At 43.8% G+C, this 20,891-nt stretch overlaps 1 protein-coding gene across 2 annotated transcripts; it reads right to left on the bottom strand.

Annotated features, from left to right (window-relative positions):
- Nucleotides 1–1,618: 1,618 nt before the first annotated feature.
- Nucleotides 1,619–20,137, bottom strand: CASC3 (CASC3 exon junction complex subunit). Of its 2 annotated transcripts, none has more exons than XM_008144801.3 (14): nucleotides 19,837–20,137; nucleotides 19,418–19,445; nucleotides 19,056–19,093; nucleotides 10,358–10,516; nucleotides 10,133–10,272; nucleotides 9,456–9,632; nucleotides 8,616–9,307; nucleotides 6,765–6,829; nucleotides 6,157–6,271; nucleotides 5,819–5,917; nucleotides 5,378–5,592; nucleotides 4,396–4,518; nucleotides 4,155–4,219; nucleotides 1,619–3,228 (listed from the first exon to the last, which is right to left on the bottom strand). In XM_008144801.3, the coding sequence occupies exons 1-13, from the start codon at nucleotides 20,065–20,067 to the stop codon at nucleotides 4,196–4,198; spliced, it is 2,106 nt and encodes a 701-aa protein (XP_008143023.1). In that variant the 5' UTR covers nucleotides 20,068–20,137; the 3' UTR covers nucleotides 1,619–3,228; nucleotides 4,155–4,195. The 2 variants fall into 2 exon arrangements, with proteins under 2 accessions (XP_008143023.1, XP_028008628.1); XM_028152827.2 differs by having other exon boundaries at nucleotides 1,619–3,223.
- Nucleotides 20,138–20,891: the final 754 nt, after the last annotated feature.

The raw sequence follows: 20,891 nt of genomic DNA, 5'->3' as shown, positions 1-20,891 counted from the left end.
TAAAAATGTATTTTTATTGATTTCAAACAGGAAGGGAGAGGAAGAGAGAAACATCAATGATGAGAATCATTGATCGGCTGCTTCCTGCACACCCCACTGGGGATCGAGCCTGCAACCGACATGTGCCCTGACCGGGAATCAAACCGTGACCTCCTAGTTCATATGTTGATGCTCAACCACTGAGCCACAATGCGGGACTATGGTATTTTTTAAAAGAAAAATAGGCAGGATTAAAATAATTCAAATAGGCAGGATTGAAAATTACTGCCCCAGAGGGACATCCCAACCCAAGTAGGCTGCAGATACTGACTGGGATTCTTTATCTTTCGCCCACAGGATAGCAGACGTGTGTACTGACCCCAAGGGGTGAAGGGGTGGAGGGCTGGAGGGCACCTATAGTCTATCATGGAAGAAAATGAGGGAAAGAGGGTAGTATAATTAACAACTGTGAGGAGATGCAGGCAAGAAGCCCATGGACTTCCAGAAGGGGATGAGCAAGGCTACCTAAGGCCCATTCTGTCTGCCCTTACACTCTTTTCTACCCACTGAGTGGCAGGCTGGGAGGACAGAGAACCTGGGGGCTTTGCTGAGCTTGAGTTTCTTCTTGCTGAGCTGGTTACCAGGGCAACAGAGAGCAATGGGATTTGAGGAAGCAAGAGGCAAGGGTGAGGGGGGGAAGTATCTTAAACCGCTCATTCCTCCTGCCAGTAACCACCCCCAAGGCTGCCTGGCACTATTTACATGACCCCAGATCAGGCCCAGAAATACCCATCACCCTATGGGGAAGAAGGGAAGCAAACTGATATGATTTAAAGAGGAATGGAGATAGAGGTGAGGAAAGTCATGGTCCTCTGGCTGTAACACCACCGAAGGGTGGAAGGGGAGTTCCAACTGTCATGAAGTTGTGCCATGATGTCCATGCCCCCCGAGCACAAGGATTTGTGCGACTCAAGAACAGACACTGCCAGCTCCGTGTTCAATTCAATTGCTCCCCCACATTGTGGATAGCTTCTGTAGTAAACTTCCACCCCACCCAGGGTCTGGAGGAAACAGTCAACTCAAAGGTAGGAACTGCCCTGTGTTCATCACAGGCCAAGTGGCAAAGGTAACTGGCAGCATGAGCCACAGCTAGAGGTCTTTCCATTGCCCTCCACGCTGCCTGTATAAAGATTAATAGGAACCTCTTTCTTAGACCGTGGTCTTTGATAAGTCAGTGCCAGCTTGAGTCTTTACTTTTCAAGAAGAAAGCTAGCGGAACCTCACCTCTTCTAGGACTTAGTACAGCTGTACTGACATGTGGCACATTATCCTGGGAAACTTACTTGCCAAACACAAAGGCAGGCCTAAGGGATATGATGTTCACATAGGTACGCAGCATCTCACTCATTTTTGTCCCTGACACTTCCAAACTAAGGGACTGCAGGATATCCTGGAGTCCATGTGGCAATGTGGTTTGGAAAGATAACTGATGGGGAGTAGACACACTTGTGGCTTCACAGGGGTCCTCACCTCTGTGGGCTTCCATTTCACAAGTTTGAGCCGGCTCAAGTTGTGACTGACTCTGGGGAATTAAGAAGTCATCTTCCCTCCCTCTCAAATCAAAATGAATGCAAAAAAGCCAAGTTTACAGTCTAAATTTTATTATCTTCAAGTCACAATACTGATCACAAATGTGTACCCTTTAAAACAGTAACAACAACAACAACAAGAAATTCTTGCAACGAAACACAGCGGACCAACATAGACAACTGTCACAGTGTCTTAAGGTCTGGCAATCTGGGCATGCTGCCCACGGGCTTGAGGAGACATCTTCAGGTTTAAGGCAAAGGGAACAGCCTACCAAAGGCACAACCACCAGCTACCCCTGGAAGAACCTCTTAGATATTTCTTCCTTAAGGGTTACAGCTTGAGTGCCTCTCCTCCCTCCCACACACTATGGACTCAAGAGTGGGCAGGCCAGCTGCTTAAGAGAAGGAATACAAACAGTGACTACTTGGGGAGAGACACAGCTGCCACCTTCTCCCTCAAGTTCTATAGAAGGACAGACACAGTGGCCAAGGTACCCTTGGCAGACACAAGTGCTGCAATAATAGGAATCTCTTCCGCAGAGGCAGCAGGAAAGTGGTTCAGTGCCATGGATAGGGAGGAAAGGAGCTCTTGCTGCAAAAGTGACTGGCTTCCTTAGGCCTTAAGCCCAGGTGCAGTACCTTCTTCTGCTTGCAAGGACAGGAGAACTAGAGGAAAATAAGGTAGTAACACGTAAAACACTTGCAGCAGAAAATACATGAAAAAGAGCAAGTATAAAGGACAGGACAGATAGATTGCTTGCTGGATAATATTTGCCTCTAGAGAGATGCATTGGTCCACAGCAATTGGAAAAGGAGTGTGTTAGGAGGGATGGAAATAAGAAAAGCAGGGTCCTCGAATACCACTTACCTCAAAGACTGAGCCCTGAGGACTGTGTGAATACACATCCCTAAGGGGCAAAGGCTCTCACTCCACCCTCCCTTTCTCACAAAAACATTTGATTTGCCATCTCTCCCCACTGTAGAGACTCTATCCTCAGTAGAGGCCTGAAGACTACCAGAGACTACTGATGGAGACTCAGGCTCCTAAAAACTGAAACAAGAAGAAGGGGCTCCTACCACAAACTTTGAGTTAGAGAAGTTAAGAGAATCCAAGTATATAACAAAGTCCAACCAAAAGTGAAAGGCCAGATCTCTGTAGATTTGGTGGGAAAAGACTAGCTGGCAATTCTCAATTATCTGCATTGTAGGGAAGAACCAAAAGGGAACCAGAGGAGCCAGCAAACTAGAAAAATGAACTTGTCTCATTTAAAGGCAGAGAAAGAGGGAGAAAGAAGGAGAGAGGGGGTAGGGGGAGAGAGATAAAAGACAAAACAAACAGGAAGGAGCTTCCCTGGGAGAAGACATTTGAATTTCCCAGGACAAAGTGAAGAAGAGCCAAAAACCTGGGTTTCTAGACGCAGACTAGATGTGGGCTGTCTGATCTCTGCTCCTCTGAGCACAGCTAACTCCAGCAGAGAGTGGAGATAGTAGGAAGTCCACTTGTTTCTCCCTGTCTCTACCAGAGCCTGTCCTCAGAGGAAGCCAGGGTCCTCCTCTTTCAGCTGCTTGTGGTAGGAGCCACCCTTTATCTTTGAAGCCCTCCTGGTAGTAGGCAGCCAGCTGTATTTCTCTTCTTTCCTGGGTTCTCACCTCTGCTGTTCTGACAGGCGTGGGGAAAAGGGAAGAACCACCAAGGTGTTAGTGGACCTTCTGGGTATTTACGAGTTGCTTTCAAAAAGCCACATTCTAAATGTGTTTTAAAGTAATATCCCCCCCAAAAAACAAAACTCCTATAGTCTTTTTCCTCCATGACCTTTAGAATTGGCTCTAACTGTAACATCTCAAATTTGTTTTTTAATATATAACTTTTTATTTTTCAATTAGGCCTTAAATTCAATATTGTTTTGTATTAGTTTCAGATGTTCAGCATAGTGGTTAAACAATCATATACTTGACATAGTGTTTCCCCTGATATTTCCAGTACCCATCTGGTCCCACATATAGTTATTACAATACTAGTGACTATATTCCCTATGCTATACTTTACATTCCCCATGACTATTTTATAACTACCAATTTGTACCCCCTCCCCTCTGGTAACCATCAGTCTGTTCTCTGTTATCTATGAGTCCGTTTCAACTTGGTTTGTTCATTCATTTTGTTCTTAAGATTCCATGTAAAAGTGAAATCATATGGTATTTGTCTTTCTCTTTGTGACTTATTTCACTTAGCATAATACCCTGTAAGTCCATTCACACTGTCACAAATGGTAAGATTTTATTTTATTTTTTTTATGGTGGAGGTAACATCTCAAATTTAGATTTCCTTTATAAAAAATGCCCTCCTGCATTTTTTTTTTCTTGCAGCTTCCCAAATGAAATTCTGCCAAGTTAATGTTTTCTATTTCAACCCTGTTCAATGCAATCTCAAAACAAAGACGAGTGAATTTTGGGATTTCTTTAAGCCTCCTCCCATGATAACCCATGTTTACAACTTAAAGAATTAATTAGGCGACTGTTAAACAAGTAAGCATGAGCATTAGTTTTAAGAATGTTTTATGAGAGTCACAGTAAGTTGTGCACTTACTTTTATATCATGTTAAGATTTAAAATATTCAGAAATTCTTATTAACTGGAACCCCTGCTTACAACCTGAAATAATAAAGTTAGAATCTGTTATCAGGTAATTAAGAAAAAGACAAGGAAAAAAAAAAGAAAAAAGACAACTGTTTCAATAAAAACACACCCAGAACAGAAGGGAAATCTGAAGAAAAGGAAAGCCCACTGATGCAAGATGTGCCCTAAAGCATGGGCAGAAGCTCTCATACCTCAGGTGGTGGGGGCTTGATGGTGACTGGCTGGGGAGTCCTCCGGGGTGGTGAGGGCTTTGGCTGCACCTGCTGCTGGGCGGGGTTATAGTAAGTCACTCCTCCATATACCTGTGATGGGGCCTGGACACCCCACAAGCCAGAAGAGAAAGTTAGGAATTAATCCAAACTATGATGAACAGAAAACATTAAACATTATTCAGGCGCAAAAAGAAAAGTATTACAGAATTTGTAATTTTTTAAATCTCTAAGCTGCACCCCTTAAAAGTAAAATGAATATTCATTTCTGTCTTACTATGCCTAATTATGCTCCGGTTCCTATTTCTTCAAAGTACTGCCCAGCTTTCTCTAATTCCTACCATCAGTTGACAAATGGAAGAGGCTGAGCTCAGTGGTGACACTAGATACCAAATTGTTTCAACTTATGGAGAGTTAAGCAGTATAGGGAGAGATAGGGCTAGTAAATAGAATAGTTTCTTTATGCTGTTGAATAAATGGCCACCTAAGACATACTAAAACACTTAAATGAAACACTATTAAAGAAATGGAAGAGCCCTAGCTGGTTTGGCTAAGTGAATAGAGGGTTGGCCTACGGACTAAGGGTCCCAGGTTCGATTCTGGTCAAGAGCACATGCCCAGGTTGTGGGCTTGATCCCCAGTAGGAGGCATACAGGAAGGAGGCAGCCAATCAATGATTCTCTCTCATTATTGATGTTTCTCTCCCTCTCCCTTGTTTTCTGAAGTCAATAAAAATTTTAAAAATAAGTAAAATAAAATTAAAAAATGGAAGAGAATAAACAGATGATGGGCATTACATAAGCTGCATTTCCAGGTGCTGACCACTAAGAGGCGTCTGGGCACCACATGTCAATTAGTGGCATTGAACTATTCTCTCCAATTTCTTGAGCATTCTCCCCATACCACAATCCTGTCTGATTTAAAGGATGTGTACCTATAAAAATCTGTTCATTAGCCATCTCACCTGTGTATTAGGATACAGATGAGGAGGTGGTGGGGGAGGCAGTGCTCCTGGAGCATAAGGGTAGCTGGGATTACCAAAGTTCATGACGCCTGGAGCAGAAAAGTAAGTAGGAGCAAGCAACTGCTGAGGCGGTGGCTGTCCTGGAGACATGGACACTGGTGTAGGATAGAGGCCCGGATTGGGCAGAGGCGCTGGTGTCTGATGGGGATGTAAACCTGAACAAGGAGAGGAAAACAAATTAAAATAGAAAATGACCAGTTCCAGCATAGACAGGCTCGGGATAGAAGTCCTTAGGATGGACTCATGAGCTTTGTTGCCCAAGTAGCCAGAGTGGCCAGCCTCAGAGGCAAGCAGCACTGAGCTCAGGAGGATGGGGTTTGTAAAGCCCCCAATACACATGCTCATGTACAGGAAGCACACAAAGTTAGGTGCAATGCTTACCTGGGTGGGGAAGGTGCATTTCTGGCTGCACAATCATGCCCTGAGGAGGCAGTGGGGCAGGGCTGTCTCCATGGGTATAGATTGGTCCCTGGAACTGCACTGTAAAATATCACATTGGGATTCTCATAAACTCTCATTCTTCATATCACATGGACAAGTCTGCCCATCTCCCAAACCCTTTCAGAGATGTTCTCAATTTTCCATGTGAAGAAAACACCAACCAGACAATGACAACCACTGTGAGAGGTCAGAAAGGAAAGCAGAAGACAGGAGGCTGGTCTATTTAGTTTGCTTCACCAAGCCAGAAAAGGTACCCCAACCTTAAGAAAAAAGCTCACGTGGATCATAGTAATGTCCCTCCATGATACTGATATGCACGGGAGGGGCAGGGGGCTCTGGCACAGGTCTCTGCCGCTGAGATGAATAGCGTTTGGCTCGCCCACCCTGGACACCCTGAAATAAAGAAATAGGCCTGAGCAGAAGACTCTCATTCAAGTCCCCACCCTCCTTTATGTGGAACTTTGTATATGGCACGTGTTTAAAAATGAATTGAAAAATCAGTAAAAAACATCAAGATTTGAACCTAAACCCTCTACATTTTTGGAGACCCAAATTAAACAAAACACAGGTGCCCGAATGGCAGAGCTCAGTGGTTGAGCATCGACCTATGAACCAGGTCTCAGTTCGATTCCCAGTTAGGGCTCAAGCCCAGGCTGTGGGCTCAATCCCCAGTGTGGGATGTGTAGGAAACAGCTAATCAAGGATTCTCTCATCACTGATGTTTCTCTCTCTCTCTTCCTCTCCCTTCCTCTCTGAAATCAATAAAATTTATTAAAAAATAAATAAAATAAACAAAACATAGGTAATTGATTGGAAAAGTGATTTCAAAAGCTATTTCACGCATTCCCCTTTCCCTCCTCCATCTGCCCCTTTTCCCCTTCTGTACCATTTCTTCCATCCGGTTAAACGGAGGTGGAGGTCCTGCTCCCATGTGTATGTGGTTGTGCATGCCTGTAACACACCAAAAAGTCACTGCTGCAGAGCAGACAGATGTGCAACTCAAAGATACCATCAAGAAAATAAAGTAAATGGCTTTCTGCTTATAATCTAATGGAATCCCTTTTAAACTATCTCTGCTTCCTGTCAATACCAGCATTGGGATATTTGCCCCCATTGGCCATTACCTTAATACAGCAATAAAGCCATTAAAAATTTTAAAAATTTACTTCAGTGAGAAAATACAAGTTCAAAATTTCCCCACCAAATACTTCCCTGCACAGAATCACTGGGAAATTACAATAAGCACATTACATTATCAAACACAGTAAAAAATATCAGCTCAAGAGTTTCTGAACAACAACTAGAAAGTGAGGAATGTTTTGTAAACCTACCCCAGCCACCAAGGTCTGGCCCGAAGCTTGGGAAGAGATTCCCTTCTGGCTGAAAATGACTCAGACCAACAACAAAAAAAGATTACATTTTAGAGACTGTTTTCCAATGATAATAAGATATCAGTGGAAAGGTATACTCCTTGGTCCAAAGATCAACTCCAGATCCAGTTGAGATGACACTGGTTTTTGCTGTTCAAAAACCATGCACACCAGAGAAGGATGCTGAAACTCCCAGGCTACATGAGGATTTCCAACCTTTAAGTTCAAATTAGATTTCAGAAACTCGGGAAAAGATTCTTTGATCTATCTGGTTGGAGGAAGACAAAGGATGGGCAAAATGGGTGGTAGATAGGTCCTAGTCTCTAGAACTGTGCTGTCCAATATGATACCTACTAGCCACATGAGGCTATTTAAATTTCAATGTTTAAAGTTAAAAGTTCAATTACCCAGACCTGGCCACATTATAAGTATTCAAAAGCACCATCATGCCTGGCTGGCATGGCTCAGTGATTGAGAGTCAGCCCATGAACCAGGAGGTCACAGTTTGATTCCCGGTCAGGGCACATGCCCAAGTTGCGGGCTCAATCTCCAGTGTGAGGTATGCAGAAGGCAGCCAATCAATGATTCTCTTTCATCATTGATGTTTCTTTCTCTCTCTTGCTCTCCCTTCCTCTCTGAAATCATTAAAAAATAAATTTTTTAAATTAAAAAAATGCACCATCATTACAGAAAGTTCTTTTAGGTAGCCTGCCTCTACCTCTAGAAGATTAAGGAAATTAGAGAGACTTCCTTTTCAAAGAGATTAGAAGATTCCCATCCAAATTCAAATGAGTAAGTTTCTGCCTTCAAACTTTAACCATTAGCTCAGCTCAAATAATAAAAACATTGCCTTCTTCTTCCACTATTCTACAGAGTGGTAAAGGATTCTGCACCTAGGAATTCATTTTTTCCCCGCAATCCTCATCCAGGATGTTTAGAGGGGCAATGAGGGAAGAAGAGGGAGGGAGGGAGGGAGGGAGGGAGGGAGGGAGGAAGGCAGGCAGGCATCAATGTGAGAGAAACATCAATTGGTTGCCTCCTATACGCACCCTGACAGGGAATCGAACCTGCCACCTTTAGGTGTATGGGACAACACTCCAACCTACTGAGCCTCACCAGCCAAGGCCAGGAACTCATTATTGGTTAATAGTAGGCAAGGTAGTAGGGTAGTCTTAGATAACAGATAAAACTGCTATGAGGTCCCTGGATGAATATATCTAGAAATACATGTTTTTTGCAGTTAATGAAAACACAGATATTCGTCAGACACCACATCCCTGAAATTAAGTCCAATGTCCTAAACCCAGTGTTGTTAAAGGGGTGGTGGTGGGGGCGAGGAATCTAGTTACTAACCCTAAGGTACCTACCCCGAAGTTCGCGTGGTTGCAGGAATGAAGGTTGCCCTGGATTCCAATTCTGTTCTGTTATATTCAGTTGTGCCACGTCTTGCTCAAGTCCACTTGTAGCAGAATCCACTGGAGCCTCCCAGTTCCCAGTCTTAGCAGGTGAAGGAGGAGTAGTTTCTGGAACTTGAGGTGTGGGGGTCAGCCCTTCAGGTAGAGGAGGCATCTCCTCTGAAATCTTGACTGCATCTCCAGCTTTGATTCTGGTTCTTCTTACACGGGAATAGGATTTCTTCTCAATAGGTCTGTCAGGGGGCGGTGGTGCAGTGTCAGGAGCAGAAACAGGAGCTGGTATCTCTGAGGCCACCTCTTCCTTCTCAGGACTGCCAAGCACTTGAGCATCTGCTTCTGGAGACAGATCCCGCACAGGAGTTTGCTCCAGGCGCCGTGACCGGTAACTACTTTCATGTTTAACAGTCTCACCAGACCGGCCACCATGCTGTCCACCAGTCTCCATAGGCCTAAATCCAGCACGACCTTCCTTGAAGCTCCCAGATCGAGAGTAGTTCCTAGGAGCAGACATGCGACCAGTACCTGCAGCTTTCCTATTGACAAATGTCCTTGGTGGTAGGGTCCCCCCAGGACCCTGGTGGCGATGAGACTTGTTTGGTCGCTCACCAATCCAATTTGGATCTCTTTGTGGAGGACTCCCAAACCTGAATAAATGGAATAAAAAAAGTCTTAAACTGAAGGTCAGGAAGATGTCTCATATTCCTCACCCATTCAATTATTTGCTGGAATGGTATTTAAAAAAGCCGAGTTCTTTCTACAATATCAATAGTCTAGGCTCCAAAATTTCCTCACCTGGGTTTCCGGATTCTTCGGGGTTTGATGTCATCAGGATTGTGAGCTGAACGGATGTCATATCCATAAAGAGCAATGAGCTCCTGCCGGGACTTTGGGGCCTGCTCATCTTCCCGGAACTTGTCATGTTCCCAGCGACCCTCATCCTTCCACAGCTTTCGCTGACGCCCCTTGGGTCTGGATAAAACCAGGAAAAAGTGTCTTAGGTTGGCAGAATCTGTCAAGTAAAGATGTTCATGAAACAAACAGGGTTGGGTATGGAATCAGAAGAAACTTCATGTAGTCTTTCCATCTTTCCAGATTTAAAACAGGCCTCCCAAAAGCAAGAGTGAATCAGTACCTCAGGGCCTGCTGGGCTCAAATGCAACAGGAAGAGAAAGAAAGGTTTCACTTCAAACTACTCAGCACCTTGGAAACACCTCTACATAAGGCAGCCTATGCAAGTACTTCATATCCCAGAGGCCTTGAGCCTCAGATTAAGGAAGGCAAGTGGAGGGTAGGTGTGGATCCTAGTTGCTGCACCAAGAGTTACCAAATATTCTAAGCTTCACTTTCCTCATTTGTAAAGAGGTAATACTTACCTTAAAAATGTTATGAATGTAGGTAAAAGCACTCCAGCAAAGTGCCTAGCATACAATAAACACTAAATATATACTACAGTAACAAGTGGCTGTTACCTGACTTCCTCCTCCTGAGTTTGCCCTCGAAGATCATGCTCAAAGAAGAGCCCTTTCCGGGGTATGTATGCAGGGTTCTTCCGATCTTCGTCGTCATCCAAATGCTTGGATACTTTGTTCTCCACAGGCTCTGTGCTCTCCTGGAGGACAAAGGGCTCCTTACTCCCTCTAAAGCTGAAAGCCCCTCTTCCAGCCCCAAAATGGAGGCCTTTGATGGGTACTGACCTGTCCATCCCCACTTTGCCTCTCTCCCGTCACAGTGCCTTTGGAATCAGGCTTTTCTTCTCCCTTTTCTTCTTTTGCTGAAGAATTAGCAGCATCATTGGCTTCTGATTTCAACTCCACTTTGGAGTTTTCCTCTTCACTGTACTCCCCTTCTTCACCCTGAAAAAAGTTTCCCTGTCATCTGTGGAGAAAGATCTGAAAGGTGCTTTAAAAAAAAAAAAAAAAGGTTTTTAAAACATCCTCATTAGAGGATATGTTTTTCATTGATTCCAGAAGGAAGCGGGGGTGGGTGGGGGGGCGGGCAACGACACTGATGTGAAAAACATCAATCGGTTGCCTATTTACACGCTCCAACTGACCAGTGATCAAACCAGCAACCTAGGTATGTGTCCTAACTGGAATCGAACCCACAACCTTTTTTGGTGTATGGGACAACACTCCAACCAGGGTTGAAAGGTGCATTTTAAAGTTTTCCATTCTTTAGGAAAACATTTTCTAACAAACTTAAAAATTAAAAGCAGCCCTAGCCAGTTTGGCTCAGTGGATAGAGCGTCGGTCTGCGAAGTGAAGGGTCCTCGGTTCGATTCCAGTCAAGGGCATGTGCCAGGGTTGCAGGCTCAGTCCCCAGTAGGGGGCATGCAGGAGACAGCCAAACAATGATTCTCTCTCATCACTGATGTTTCTCTCTCTTCCTCTCTGAAATCAGTAAAAATATATTTTTAAAAATTATAAAAAGTATTTTTACTAACATTTCAAGAATAAGTGCACTGTAAAAATAAAATCACAAAATATATCCACATATATATAAAAATCTATATTAGCTTTCCAGAAAGATATGCAATCAACTTGTAACAGTAGCAGCCTCTGGGAAGGAACCCAGGGAATATGGATAGGAGGCAGAAAAGTGCCTAGCATACAGAGGGAGCTTAATTTGTATTGATAATTTCTCTCCTCCATGAACTGTCTCTTAAACATGCAGTGCCTAATAACTATACTGTTAACTCAAGTTGTGAATTCTCTCATCTCAAAATCGCTTAGAACAGAGGTCCCCAACCTTTTAGATTATGTGAACTCCCTTTCAAGATCTAAAATTTTCATAGATCTTCTGAGACAGCAGCTCAGTGCAGTATCCACTAAGAAACCATAAGACAAACAACTACTATACATTCAATACTTTATATTTAGCTGAGCTAATGGATTTGCAAACTCTTTGTAATAACTCCATGATTTCCTAAGGCACTATTATTCTTAAGTTGAAAATAGTGGCTTTGCCCTGGCCAGTGTGGCTCAGGTTGGTTGGGTGTCATCCTGCAGACCAAAAGGTTGTTGGGTTAACATGTCAGGGTACTAATACACTGCGCTGCCACCTGGTAAAAATATGTGTATAACAGCTCTTATTCTCCTACTGGGCCTGACCTGAGACCTGAACCAGACCCTTTTGTAACTAGACCCAGGCTGGCCTCAGGAATCTGATCGGAGACTCACTGTCCGATTCCTGATGAGGCAAGATGCTCTAAGAGAGCTGAATCAGCCTGATTGGTCCAGACAAGCCAATTAATTCCTCTTCCCCATTCTTCTCTGTTCAACATCTGGGCATTTTGGCTTCTAAGGACTGGGATTAGATTTTCAGAAAGGTGATACTGGTATGAAACCCACAGAATTGAGGAAGACTGCTTAATCCTACCCACACTAAGCCTTTATCCATAGCTTTTTAACAACCAAATACCCTTGATCCCTTCCATTTTTCCCCTCAATCATAAGAAGTTTTCCCTCCTCTTGAGATGGGGATAGGTGTGTGGTAATCATTCAGTTCTTTCCTTGATCCTATGTTCCATGCAGGTTCTGAAGCAGAAATTGTAAGAATCTTGCTTGGTGCTTTATGGGACCTTAATATATATATCTCTCTCTCTCTCTCTCTCTCTCTCTCTCTCTCTCTCTCTCTCTCTCTTACTCTCTCTCTCTCTCTCACACACACAGACTGAATTTACATCTTAAAATAGTATGATTAATAAGGGAACTTCATTTTATGCTCCACCTCCTCTAGTCTGTGGTAGAATGTCAAATGAAGCAACTAAATTTGTTTCCAGGGCAGGGCAGAAATATACAATGGCACAGTGCTGAGGAGACTCCAGATTAGTCAAAGTCTGATCTAACTGAAGCCAAAGTGCTACTCTAGGGTCACACAGGTGTTTTTTTTAATATATATTTTATTGACTTTTTTTACAGAGAGGAAGGGAGAGGGATAGAGAGTTAGAAACATCGATGAGAGAGAAACATCTATCAGCTGCCTCCTGCACACCCCCTACTGGGGATGTGCCCAAAACCAAGGTACATGCCCTTGACCGGAATCAAACCTGGGACCCTTCAGTCTGCAGGCCGACGCTCTATCCACTGAGCCAAACCAGTTAGGGCGGGTCACACAGTTTTGACTCAGAGCTAACATCAAAACCCTTTTCCAGAGACAAACTCCCCTACTGCTGATTCCACTTTAGTGAGCACTCTTCCCAACTCTAATGCCTAACTCTCCCCTAACTCAATCGCTTCCCTAGCAAAGTTCTCACTGCGGTGGTTTTAGCTCATTCTCCACTCCACGTATTTCAGAGTAAGGGGTGGGTTCTTCCTTGCTCTCAATGTCTCTTCCAGATCCAGCTCCTCCAGCCTCATTTTAAACTCCTGCTCCTCTGGGGGGCGCCTATCACCGGCCCTATACCTCTATGCCTCTGCCTAGGCCCACCCTGTCATTAACTTTAATACTTTAGCAATGAGTTTGCAGTCTTCACCTCCACTTCAGCCAACCATTTCCACGGCCACACTCCAGACCAGTCTTATCTGTGTGGGCGAAACAAGGGGTTCAATGGAAAGTATCCTCGCCCTAGCTGGTTTGGCTCAGTGGACAGACAGTCGGCCTGCGGACTGAAGGTTCCCAGGTTTGATTCCAGTCAAGGGCACGTGCCCAGGTTGCAGACTCAATCTCCAGTAAGGGGCGTGCAGGAGGCAGCCAATCAATGATTCTCTTTCATCATTGATGTTTCTTTTCTATCTCCCTCTCCCTCTTCCTTTCTCTCTGAAATCAATTTTAAAAAAAAGAAAGAAAGAAAGTACCCTCACAGGGTGATCTGATCATAAATTCCTAACTGGGCAGGTCATGGTGGGTAGTAACGCCTCAGACTTATAACTTCTTCAGTAAAAGGTTTATCTTTGCCTTAAGTAAGCCCTGTCCGTTGTTTCTGTACATCTAGGTTAACACACCTTTGAATAAGCAACCACCCTAAAAGAGCACATAATCTTGTTTTTTTTTTTTTTTTAAATATGTTTTATTGATTTTTCACAGAGAGGAAGGGAGAGAGGGATAGAGAGTTAGAAACATCGATGAGAGAGAAACATCGACCAGCTGCCTCCTGCACGCCCCCTACCGGGGATGTGCCCGCAACCAATGTACATGCCCTTGACCGGAATCGAACCTGGGACCTTCCAGTCCGCAGGCCGACGCTCTATCCACTGAGCCAAACCGGTTTCGGCAAGAGCACATAATCTTGTTAACTATCCTGTAATCCAACCCCTCTTTGCTTTTCCCCACCTCCATGTAATCTTCCTTACATTCCCTCCTTAATTACAAATGCATAAAATAATCAATAAAACTTATTCTCTGGAGCATTTGAGATCTTGCTCCCTGGGATATGTCACCAGTTTGGCTCGAATACACTCTCACAAATTCTCTACAGGTTGAATGTTTTGTCAACACCTGGAATTGCTATGCAGTTTTTAAAGTAAACCTGCTTCGCCAAAACCGGTTTGGCTCAGTGGATAGAGCGTCGGTCTGTGGACTGGAAGGTCCGGGTTCGATTCCGGTCGAGGGCATGTACATTGGTTGCGGGCACATCCCCGGTAGGGGGCGTGCAGGAGGCAGCTGGTTGATGTTTCTCTCTCATCGATGTTTCTAGCTCTCTAGCCCTCTCCCTTCCTCTCTGTGAAAAATCAATAAAATATATTTAAAAAAAAAAATAAATAAAGTAAACCTGCTTCACCTTTTAAATCCTAAATTTAAATACCCTAGACTTTGATCAAAACTGCCACACTTAGACCCTTACTTCACCCCATACACAAAAATTAACTCAAAATGGATAAAAAAAACTAAATCTAAGAGCTAAAATGATAAAACTCTTAGAAGAAAACATAGTGGTTAAGCCCTGGCCAGGTAGCTCAGTTGCTTAGAGTGTCAAGCGGCTATACCAAGGTTTTGGGTTCGATCAGAGCACATACAAGAATCAATCAATGAATGCATAAATAAGTGAAACAACAAACCAATGTTTCTCTCTCTCTCTCTCTCAAATAATAAATAAAAATTAAAGAAACAAACATGGGGTTAAGCTTCATGACTTTGGGTCTGGCATGGATTCAGCAAAGGCTTCTTATGTATGACACCAACAGCACAAGCAACAAAAGAAAAAACATACTGAACATCAAAACCCTCGTCTGTGTGTTCAGTGGTTAGAGCACCGGCCTGCAAAATAAAGGGTCACTGGTTTGATTCCAGGTCAAGGGCGTGTACCTGGGTTAAAGGTTCAATCCCCAGCCCAGCCAGGGCGTGTGTGGGGGGTCAACCAACCAATGTGTTTCTCTCACATCAATGTTTCTCTCTTTCTCCCCCGCTCCCTTCCACTCTCTCCAAAACCAATAAAAACAAATTTTAAAAAAAGGACAGAGGCCGAAACCAGTTTGGCTCAGTGGGTAGAGCGTTGGCCTGCGGACTGAAAGGTCCCGGGTTCGATTCCGGTCAAGGGCGTGTACCTTGGTTTTGGGCACATCCCCAGTGTGGGGTGTGCAGGAGGCAGCTGATCAGATGTTTCTCTCTCATCGATGTTTCTAGCGCTCTATCCCTCTCCCTTCCTCTCTGTAAAAAAATCAATTAAAAATATATATATATTTTTTAAAAAAAGGACAGAGTATCTGAATAGCCCTTTCTCCAAGAAAGTATGCAAACTGGCTGATATGCACAAGAAAAAATGCTCAACATCATTAGTCATCAGGAAAATGCAAACTGAAATGAGATACCATGTCATACCTACTAAGATGGCTGGAATAAAAAAATCAAGATAATAACAAGTGCTGTCTAGTATGTGGAGAAATTAGAATTCCCATACATTGCTTTTGGAAATGTAAACCGGTGCAGCTGCTTTGGAAAACAGTTTGGCTGTTCCTAAAACGATTAAACAGAGTTACCAAATGACTCAGCAATTCCAGTCATAGGTACATTCCCAAGAGAAATGAAAACATATTTCTACACAAAAACTTGTACACTAATGTTTATAGCAGCATTACTCATAACAAAAAATTAGAAACAACCCAAATGTCTATCAATGGATGAATGGGTAAACAAAATGTGACCTATCCATACAACGAAATATTATTCAACCAGAAAACAGAATGAAGTTACTAATGCATGCTACAATTTACTAAAAACCAGCTAAGTGAAAGAAGCCAGTCACACCAGTCTACATGTTATATGATTCCATTCATATGAAAGGCCAGAATAGGGAAATCTCTAGACACAGAAAGTAGACTTGTGGTTGCTTAGGGGTAGTAGGGATGCAGATGGAGGAACTAGGGTTAGGGGTGATAACTCAATGACAGGGTTTTTTCTAAGGTGATAAAAATGTTCTGAAACTGTGGTAATGGCCATGTATATCTGTGAATGCATTAAAAAACATAGAATTAGTGTGGCTCAGTGGTTGAGTGTTGACCCATGAACCAGGAGGTCACAGTTTGATTCCGAGTCAGGGTACATGCCCGGGTTATAGGCTCAATCCCCAGTAGGGGGCGTGCAGGAGGCAGCCGATTAATGATTCTCTCTCATCATTGATGTTTCTCTCTCTCTCCCTTCCTCTTTGAAATCAATAAAAACATACATAAAAAAAAAAAAAACCATAACAAGGATTCCCATTCATGTATTTAAAGAAAACACACCATAGAATTGTACATTTTAAATGGATAAATTGAATGGCATGTCAATAAAAGGGTTTTTTAAAAACCCTGCCTATTATTTCTATTCTTACCCAGTTTTTCCTTTACCCTCTCACCTACAACTTGAGATATCCACTCCCTTGACCTTCCCACTTTCTCCCTATCATTCAGTTCTTTCCTACATTCCCTTTCCTCTCTCTAGATTCGAAGGCCCATTTACTTTAATCACTACTAATAACACTTCAATTCCCTTGCCATTCCCATGTGCTCAGGATTGGACCAAGTCATATGTCTCCTTTCTCTAGGCCTACAGACTACTGACCATCACTGAAAGGAGTTAAAAAAAACACATCACGCATCAATGTCACCTTCAACCTCAGCTACCCAAACCTCTTTTAGTCTCATAACTCTCTTTTTTTTAAATTTAATATATTTTTATTGATTTCAGAAAGGAAGGGAGAGGGGGAGAGAGAGAGAGATAAGAAACATCAATGATGAGAGAAAAACCATTGATCGGCTGCTTCCTGCACACCGCACACTGGGGATCAAGCCCACAACCCAGGCATGTGCCCTGACTGGGAATCAAACTGTGACCTCCTGGTTCATAGTTCGAAGCTCAACCACTGAGCCACGCCGGCCAGGTTAGTCTCACAACTCTTACCTCTACTCTCCACCAACCTCTTCCTTCATGTCTTTCCTTCTATTTCTCAGAGAAAACAAAACAAAGAAGGGAACACCAGCTTCTTCCCACACACCTTCCTTCCCACATCTCCATAGTTACAAACTAAAGATGTTCCCCTCGTCACGTTCCTATTTCTCACGCACTCAGTCAAGAACCACCAGTACATGACCTACTCCCTCCTCTTTCCTTCCCTTGTATTCATTCTTTCCATCTTTAACCATACTTGAGTCTCCAACTTTAAAAAATAACCAACAAACCCTCTCTTAACCCCATAGGCTTCTTTCCAGCTACCATCTCTCTCTAGCCTCTCCCTTCAGAGTCACGTTTCTTTAAAAAAATTTCTTGAAGGATTCTGAAAAAATGGCAGTAGCATAGTTTTTGATCTCTTCAAATCTCCACATGAAATGAGAACTTCTAGACAACAAAATCAAAACCCTTCTAATAACACTTACCAAAAAAAAACTAGGTTACAAGGTATCCTAAAATAAATGCACATAACAAAGTACACACACACAAAAAGAACAAAGCACCAACAGCCACAAGACCTGTACCAAACTGGTGTCAGTGCCAGAGAAAGCAGAGAGAAGTAAGTGGATCTGAGAACGGGAGAAGGCTGAAATAATCAACAGGTCTTCAATGGAAAGCAAAACTGAGAACAGCTGAAACTAGGAGGAATTTTACTGTCTCTGGTAGCATGTAAGCATACGGATCTTAAGATAAGGAGGTCTAAGTGGGGCTAGAGCGGTCCAACCCCTCTGAAATCTTTAAATTGACCTGGCTACCAGGGCTCCTTCCTGGGATAGGGAATGAACACTGCAGAGAAATGGTTGAGAGGAAAATCATATTGAGCAGAAAAGGGATAAAAGAAATGAAGGAAAGAGAAGCTCCAAAACAAGTTAGCAGAAATAAAACAAGTTAGCAGGAATAAAAGCAGAAAATCTCAAAAAGCAAGCCACTATATATTTAACACTACAGGAAATAACAAAAAAAGGGAGCTCTGTGAAGTTAGAAAAAGCTATTCTGAGCCACTTCTAAGATACCAGAAAAACTAATTTTACATAAAAATCAACAGGAAAATATAATGGTTACATCTCATAGGTAATTATTATGAGAAATAAAATAGAACAGCATTCCTACAGACAATAAATGCATGCCAGAAAGACATGCACATTTATCAAAATTATAATTTCTATTTCAAAATGAGCCCTAGTCAGTTAGCTCAGTGGTTAGAGCATCAGCCTGCAGACAGAAGGATCCCAGATTCTATTCTGGTCAAGGGCCCATACCTTGGTCACAGGCTCAATCCCCAGCCCTAGACGGGGGTGTGTGCAGGGGGCAACCAATCAATGTGCATCTCTCAATAAATCTAGTTTTCATAGCATAATTTTTAAGTTGATAATTTTGTATGGCCCGCAAATGATGTTATAAATATCCAAATGACCCTGTCAGAAAAAAGGTTCCCACCCCTGCTCTAAATGAACAAGACCTTTTGGGCCCTGGTAATTCAGTTGGTTAGAGCAGTGGTCGGCAAACTGCGGCTCAAGAGCCACATGCAGCTCTTTGGCCCCTTGAGTTGTTAGCAAAGGCCAGCTTAGGAGTAACCTAATTAAGTTAATAACAACGTACCTACCTATATAGTTTAAGTTTAAAAAATTTGGCTCTCAAAAGAAATTTCAATCATTGTACTGTTGATATTTGGCTCTGTTGACTAATGAGTTTGCCAACCACTGGGTTAGAGCATCACCCCAATACACCAAGGTTGCAGGTTCGATCCCCAGTGAGGACACATACAAGAATGAATGAATGAATGAATGAATGATCGAAACAACAAATAGGTGTTTCTCTCTTTCTATAGTCAATAAATAAAATTAAAAATGTTAAAAAGACCTTATGTATCAGCTTTTCCAAAGCATAAAGAATGCAAAAGAAAAAAAAAAGAATGCAAAAGAAGAGTAACAAGGAGGTCATGATACTTTTGAACCACAGGCATATATTACATGTTTTTAAAATACATTTAAATATATACACCAAAGGAAAAAAACCTATCACACTCACTTCTGAGTCTTCTGCACTTTCATAATCCGAGAGAACAGCTGAAAAGAAAACAGAAATATGTCAAGGGAAAAAAAAATAACAGAAATGATTATAATTACATTTCCTGACTGCTAAATATAATTTAAATCTGATATCAACCTATGAAGTAGGTAAAATTATAGTCCCCATTTACAGATGGGAAACGGGCTCAAAGAGTGACTTGCCTAAGATCATACTGCTAAAACGTTATGCTCTTTAGTATTATGCTACAAAGAGCCACTCTGTACCACTCTCCCCCCAAATCCCTAACATCCTGAGATGTCAACTGCTGGGAATAGGTGACCTGAGTTTTGGGGCAAAAATACCACCATGATGCTACTCACCATCGCCCTCGATGCCATCTTCACTCTCCTGAAAGAAAGAAGTCATGGGTTAGTGCAGTGATTTCCAGAGGGTGGAGAGCTGAAGACTCAACACAAAATGGTTAAAAAGGGAGATGAGGAATGGCACATCTTTAACAAGTAGCATCTGAGGGAGGTCTGGTCTCTTCGCCTCCAGCCCCGTTTCTGAATAAACATTCGCTGTCAATCCGCAGCGGCTCTGCACTCCTCCCAGAAACCCCCAACCCCTCCTCTTCCCTGGGGGCTCCGGATGCAAACCGCCCTGGGATAGCCCTCCTCTAGCTCAACACAATGTGCCTCAGCATCGACCACCAACTCAGCCTCCCATCATCACCTACACCCCGCCCCCGGCCCGCAAGCCACCCGCTCCGACCCACCCCACCCCGCCCGCGCGCACTCACACACTCAGACTCTTCAGCGCTCTTGGCCCCCCCGCTCTCCACCCGCCGCAGATGAAGGGCCCCAGCTCGGCCTCCGCGCTGGGAAGGCAGAGAGCCGCTGCCGCCGCCTCCAGTGCTACCGCTGCAGCCCCCGCCGCCCCGAGCCGGGGAACCGCCGCTGTCTGAGCCGGAAGCACCAGACTCTTCGTCCTCTGTGTCCTGCGAAGCGCGCTGCCGCCGCCGGTCAGCCATCTTACGGAGAACGGCCGCCCCCAGCCAGTTCCTGACGTACGCCCGTCGCAGGGGCCGCCGGGAGGCTAGAAAGCTAGTCCCAGCATGCTTCACGGGAGGCACTGACCGCCCGCTTTTCGGGAGCGGGGCGCGGGGGGCGGGCCAAGCGCGCTGCGGCACGTTTGCGGGCGAGCGGCATTACGTAATCGGTTACGTCAGGGGGCGTGGTGTGTCTCCTGACTTCCTTTGGGTAGGCTCAGGGCGAGAGGGACCTGCGTTTGGATAGCCTCTTTAGGCCGCTCGCCCGGCCATCTTGGGCTTTCCGAGTGGAAGGCGTCGACCTGTCACAGCTTCACTGCGGCATTAGAGCTGTTGATGGTGTTTTTTTCGATTTCTTGTTTCTGCCTACGTTGGAAGCAAATCATTTTACTGCATTTGTCTGGTGAAATCACGAATCAAGGTAAACTTCTGAAGCAGTGCTGCATCATCAGGATTGCCACACCGTCCCATTTTAGGCTAAAGGGCGAAGGAAAAACCATGATGTCTGCAGTGAAGCCCGAGGATTTACTCTTGCACTTTCCCTTCGTTCTCATTTCCTCTTCATTCATGTATCTCTCCACCCCAGCCATCACCCCTCCCAAAGTGCAGGCTGGCATGATGCTAGTCTTACAAGATTTTAGAACTGATTTTAAAAAAAGAGAGGATTAGGAACCGTCATTGGTTCAATGCAGTGACATGATTTCCTTGTTAACCAGATGAGGAAATGCTATGATTTTGGCAAGGCATTTGTCAGCACTGAAAAAAAATCAGTATACCAGGTGGAGCAAAAGTAGGTTTACAGTTGT

This window comes from Eptesicus fuscus, chromosome 20, assembly GCF_027574615.1.
Source record: "Eptesicus fuscus isolate TK198812 chromosome 20, DD_ASM_mEF_20220401, whole genome shotgun sequence".
In the NCBI taxonomy this organism is placed as follows: Eukaryota; Metazoa; Chordata; class Mammalia; order Chiroptera; family Vespertilionidae; genus Eptesicus; species Eptesicus fuscus.
Note: the sequence above shows the minus strand (reverse complement) of the source record. Positions and strands in the feature narration are given on the sequence as shown.

Bases quoted from the DNA above. Each gene is read 5' to 3' on its own strand.
- CASC3 (XM_008144801.3), bottom strand. From the start codon at position 20,067: ATGGCTGACCGGCGGCGGCAGCGCGCTTCGCAGGACACAGAGGACGAA. The intron at 6,272-6,764 runs GTACAGAAGGGG...TCTTTATTTCAG, and splicing joins TTAACCGGATGGAAGAAATG to GGTGTCCAGGGTGGGCGAGC. The intron at 4,519-5,377 runs GTGAGATGGCTA...TGGGGTGTCCAG, and splicing joins ATCTGTATCCTAATACACAG to GCCCCATCACAGGTATATGG.